Source organism: Cetorhinus maximus, chromosome 9 (assembly GCF_964194155.1).
Source record: "Cetorhinus maximus chromosome 9, sCetMax3.hap1.1, whole genome shotgun sequence".
NCBI lineage: Eukaryota > Metazoa > Chordata > Chondrichthyes > Lamniformes > Cetorhinidae > Cetorhinus > Cetorhinus maximus.
The window spans coordinates 25,413,037-25,418,795 of NC_135887.1; the positions used below are offsets into that span (position 1 = coordinate 25,413,037).

Consider the following 5,759-nt stretch of genomic DNA (forward strand, 5'->3'; position numbering starts at 1 on the left):
AGATTTCAGTATAAGAATGCCCAGCCATCCATATGTTATAGATTTCTCCCTCCACCTCTCCCAGCACACACAGTCGCTCCATTGGCTGGCCTCCTGCTTTACCTCATTACTGTCTTGACACCCTTCACCTGATGCCCATCTGTTAATGCAAACCTACCCAAATTTTTACTTCTATCCTCTGAAACCATCAAACCCCATGAACACAACACTCCATTTCCCATAATGTTCAGATGGGTGGTTCTTGTGGTTTACATGAGTCTTTAATCTCCTGGGCACTGGGATTAATCACACCCTACATATTGAATGACTCTTGCAGAGAACATCAGACTAGATGCTGAGTTTAATTGGCCTATGGTGACTGGCCAATCCCCCTCCAGCTCACTTTGGCTCTCAGTTTGGGCTGTTCCTAGTTGTGTTGAGGCCTCTGAGGCACAGCTTTCCCAGTTAGGGTTGGATTGTTGGCCAACTTGCTCCTTCTCATTGCATCTGTAATATTTAGCCCCATGGGACATTTTCCTATGTAGAAGGCAGCTGTTAGAAGCTACACACTCCAGGTGTTTTCAGATTTGTGTTATCACACTGAAAACTGTATTCCATTTGGTTACCCCACCCCCAGCACCTCAAGTGTCTCACTACAGATTCCACCCCTTCTCCTTTCCATGTCAGCTGTGGCTCAGTGGGTGGCTGCCTTGCCTCTGAGTCAGGAGGTCATGGGTTCAAGACGCATTCCAGAAACTTGGAACACACAATCTTGACTGACCATACTGAGGGAGCACTGTCTGAGGTTCTGTCTTTCAGCTGAGATGTTAAACCAAGGTCCCAGCATGGAGATGATGGGTCAAATGGCCTCCTTCTGTAGTGTAAATCTTTCTATATTTCATATTTTCTTTCTTGGATGCATGTAAAAGATCCCACTACACTATTTTGATGAAGAGCAGGGGAGTTTTCCCCAGCGTCCTGAGGCCAATATATATCCCTCAATCAATATCACTAAAGGAGATCATCTATCCATCATCTCATTGCTATTTGTGGGATCTTGCTGTGCTCAAATTGGCAGCCACGTTTCCTACATTACAACAGTGACTACACTTCAAAAGAACTTCGTTGTTTGCTTTAGGATGTCCTGAGGTTGTGAAAGGTGCTATAGAAATGCAAGTCACTCTTTCAAAATGCATTGAATTGCTAGCTTGGTGATGGAGCGATCATGTTGCTGCTGTTTGTGCCTTTCTGTAAATCCGTTCCTATTCACTCATGGCTCAGAGAGATGGGTTATTGTTTTGTGTGTGCTGCAGCCGTCACAAGACTGAGTGCCACATATTTTTCTACTAGTGTTTTGTTTGGGAGTGGGAGACAACATTAGCAGCAGGCATGAGCGAACCATTGACACGACAGTCTGTGCCCTAGGAGACTGGGCATTGAAGGTTATACAGTCTGCACTGACCAAGCTTCTAATGATGTAGCTCCTTATTTGCAGATTATTTTAAACATCACATGGTCATTAATCATTTTCACTTCTTTTCTAAGAATGTTTACAAGTGAATATAAAAATGTACAAATAATTTCTTGGTTTAGTGTTTGGCTCCTGGGGGAATCCATGTGTTTATGAAATTGAGGCATTGCTACCTCCGGACAGATTTCTTCCACTGCTCTCCTGACCGGTCTCCCACCCTGCATCCTCTCTAAATGTCGGCTTATCCTGCCCCACATCCCAATTTGGACCAATCACCCATCACCTGCCGTGTTAGCTAACCTACACTGTCCTTGGTTGACTCGGATTGGAGGGCTCCTGATTGATTTGGTGGCTCCACGCATTCATGGACTGAACTAATTATCTGGGAGCCACAATAGGCTCATTAGTATCCCAAGACTACACGGTCCTGAAAGTGTCTGAGACACAAGTTTCTCGGTTTTGTCACATTGACTGTATATCACAGTGAAGTACTGAGGGAGTGCCGCACTGTCAAAGGGTCAGTATTGACAGCGTGCCGCATTGTCGGAGGGTCAGTACCAAGAGAGCACTGCACTGTCGGAGGGTCAATACTGAAGGAGCGTCGCGCTGTCGGACCGTCAGTACTGAGGGAATGCCACACTGTTGGAGGGTCAGTACTGAGGGAATGCTGCACTCTTGGAGGTGCCATTTTTCGGATGAGATGTTAAATCAATGCCCAGCCTGTCTTCTCGAGTGGTTGTAACAGATTCTATGATCATTATTCAAAGAAGAGCAGGAAAATTCTCCCCAGCGTCCTGGCCAAAACAGATCATCTGGTCATTATCTTATTATCTTATTATTCTTTGTGGGAGCTTTCTGTGCACAAATCAACTGCTCCATTTCCTACATTTCAACAGTGACTGCACTTCAAAGTATTGCATAGCCTTTTACATGGTTTGGGACTTCCTGAGGCAGTCAAAGACACTATAGAAATGCAAGATCTTCCTTTACTTAGGATGCTGAGAGGGAGGAGCCCTTATGCTAATCTCCTGAACTCTCTAGATGGCATGCCTGGAGACCACATGGATCCCTTTAGCTTTGGACTCACTGAGTACAGGTTTCTGACCATTCCTAGAGAAAGAAGTCAGAATGCTGAAATGGAAGCAGTGAATGGGAGACTCTGCCTTTTGACAGCCTGCTTACTGTTGCATCACCTGAATCCTCTCCAATAATTAGTTTATTTACACACAACAGTGACTGCATTGCCGAGTGACCGTTGAAGCCATCATGTCGTTGGTTATTCCCGAAAAGTTCCAGCACATTCTTCGAGTCCTCAACACCAACATTGATGGGCGAAGGAAGATAGCATTTGCGATCACCGCCATCAAGGGTGTCGGAAGGCTCATGTGGTACTGAGGAAAGCTGATATCGACCTGAGCAAGAGAGCTGGGGAGCTCTCTGAGGATGAGGTCGAGCGCATTATAACAATCATGCAGAACCCACGTCAGTACAAGATTCCAGACTGGTTCCTGAACAGGCAGAAGGATGTTAAGGATGGAAAATACAGCCAGGTCTTGGCCAACGGCCTGGACAACAAACTGCGTGAGGACCTGGAGCGATTGAAGAAGATCCGTGCACATAGGGGTCTGCGACACTTCTGGGGTCTCCGTGTGCGTGGCCAGCACACAAAGACCACAGGCAGGAGAGGACGCACAGTCGGTGTGTCCAAGAAGAAGTAAATATTTCGACTACCAAACGTGTCAATAAATGTTCAGTTAAACAGACAAAAAAATAAATAAATAAATAAATTAATTAGGAGGTGTCAGCTGTGGCTCAGTTCATAGCACCCTCGCCTTTGAATCAGAGGGTTGTGGGTTCATGTCCCACTCCCGGAAAACCAAGAACTGTGATTGTACTCAAAGAGTTGCAATCTGTGACTGTTGATAACTCGAAAGAGTATAAATTAATTAGTTGGTGTGATTCTCTTTGGGAGTCTCCTAGATGCGATTAAATGTTACATAAATACAATTTTGTTTTCCTCGATTCAGTAAATCCACAGCAGATTGCTTCAGGGCATTTCTTTTGAATAGAAGTGAGTTACTGTATTTTACAATATATGTAGTGTCAGGTACCACAATACATTGCCAGATTTCCTCATTGATTAATTTGTCTTGGATGCTAACAGCTGTACTTTTTATATTTAAAATATAAAGTATTTGAGCATTGCTGAAAAAAAGAGACTCATTGAAGAAAGCATATGTACACACTTTGCGGCTGTTTCAGCTGAACAAAATAAGCGACAGCCATTCGCTGACTCATTCCTTGGCAAAGCCTTGATCAATCAGGACCAAGCTGCCTGGTTTAAATTTCAAACAATGTTTGGCAGTTAACTGTCAGTCGTCATCACTGGTGCATTCTCCATGGCAACACCTCTACCAATTAGAGTCCATTTGCCAATCAATCAGCACACTATTCACATACAGTATAAATTGTTGTTTTCTCCTTATATTGGTATTCTTGTGAAGTGTCCTGATGAGTGCAAGACAAAAAGCTTTGACCTATCTCTTTTTTTTCAGCAATCTCAAATTCTGTACTACCAAATGACTATATAAAGAATTACTTACAATCATGAGGCACCTTTAATCCCCCCCGCCCCCCACCCCGGTCATCCCAAATGCTTTACAGCATTGAAGTAAGTATTTTTGAAGTTATGTAACTAACAGACAGGCTGCCGGGTACAGACGTGCGACCAGCAGACGGGCTGCCGGGTACAGACATGGTACAGATGTGTAAGTGAAAACCGAAGAGGGAGGATTTGCAGGAAACTCCTGGGACCTGCCTTCCCCCGAGACCTGCGAATAGGCAGTGCCTGACTTGACAAATTATGCCTCATTATTTTATTTTGAAACACTGTATTCCTATTCTGGCAGACGTCTGTTGGAACATTCCATTTTCTGAGCAAAAACAATTTCTCACAACATATTCCCAGTATAGGATTGAAAGGGTGCTGCATTGTTGGAGACTGTCTTTCAGATGCAATATTAAATCAAGCTACCACCTGTCCTCTCAGGTGGCTCTAAAAGATCCCAGGATACGTTTGGAAGAAAAGCAGGGGAGTTTGCCCCAGTGTCCTGTCTAATATCCATTCCTCAGCCAACACAATTAAAACAGATAATCTGGTCACGATCACATTGCTGTTTGTGAGAGCTTACTGTGCACAAATTGGCTGCTGTGTTTACTACGTTACAACGGTGGCCACACTTCAAAAAAAGGTACTTGATTAGCTGTGAGGTGCTTTGGAATGTTCTGAAGTTGTGAGAGGCGCGAAAGAAATGCAAGTATTTTTCATTGTTGCACAGCCCCTCCTCTATCCTGTCTGGATAGGATACCCTTGGTGGATTGCTGGTCCAGATGTGGGGCTATTTCTAGCCTCCTGATTGCGAACTGGCTCCCGGTCAGTATGAGAAAGTGAGTCACTCTGAGCAGCTGATGGAAAAAGCAAATAGGACACATTCCACGGCTGTGAGGCTTTGATTTGGACCAGTTCCCAGCTGCACTTCCTCATCTGAGCTATTCCCTTTAAGTTCAGAAAGTTCAGGCCTTGATCCCAATCCCTGTCCAGTGAAACACTGAACATTTGACAAAATTGGATTTATTTTTCTCTTTCATGCTCTTTGGAAAAGAAATGCACACTTTGACAAAGAGCCAACCAGTTAACCATCACCCCCTCTCAATGGAGCTGCCTGTGCCCACTTACCACAGGACATGGATACCCTCAAGACCTAGGCTGGCCATTGACGGGAGACATTTGGACCTGGTCAGTGGCAGGTAATTGCCAACAAGAAAAAGCCCAGCAATCTCCCACTAACCTTCAACAGCACTGAGAACCCAAGTGCCCCACCAGCAACATCCAGTCTGAGCTGAGCCTGCCATAACGTAGCAACATGGCTGCAATAGCAGTGTAAATATTGGATAATTTGCAACTGGCAATTCATCTCTTGACTCCTGAAGACATCTACATCATTTACAAGGCTCAAATGGGAGTGTGATGGGATACTCTGTTTGCCTGATAGTGCAACTGGAGCAATATTCAAGAAACACAGTCATTCAGGACAGATGGATTTTCTGCTTAATTGCAGCCCTGCCACTGCTCTGTCCATCACCAGCATGTGATGGCAGCAATGTGTACAATCTACTGGATTCACTGTAGCAACTCACTAAGCCTCCTTCAACAGCACCTTCCAAACCTATGATGTCTACTGCCTAGAAGGACAAGGGCAGCAGACACATAAGTATACAGCTACCTGCAAGATCCCCTCCAGACCACACA

General features: G+C 44.7%; 1 protein-coding gene across 1 annotated transcript; it reads left to right on the plus strand.

Moving 5' to 3' along the window:
• Nucleotides 1–2,698: 2,698 nt before the first annotated feature.
• Nucleotides 2,699–3,237, plus strand: LOC144684491 (small ribosomal subunit protein uS13-like). The gene is given in 2 exon segments (XM_078548310.1): nt 2,699–2,828; nt 2,831–3,237. Coding segments are annotated over 2 exon segments (450 nt in total). The 5' UTR covers nt 2,699–2,716; the 3' UTR covers nt 3,169–3,237.
• Nucleotides 3,238–5,759: the final 2,522 nt, after the last annotated feature.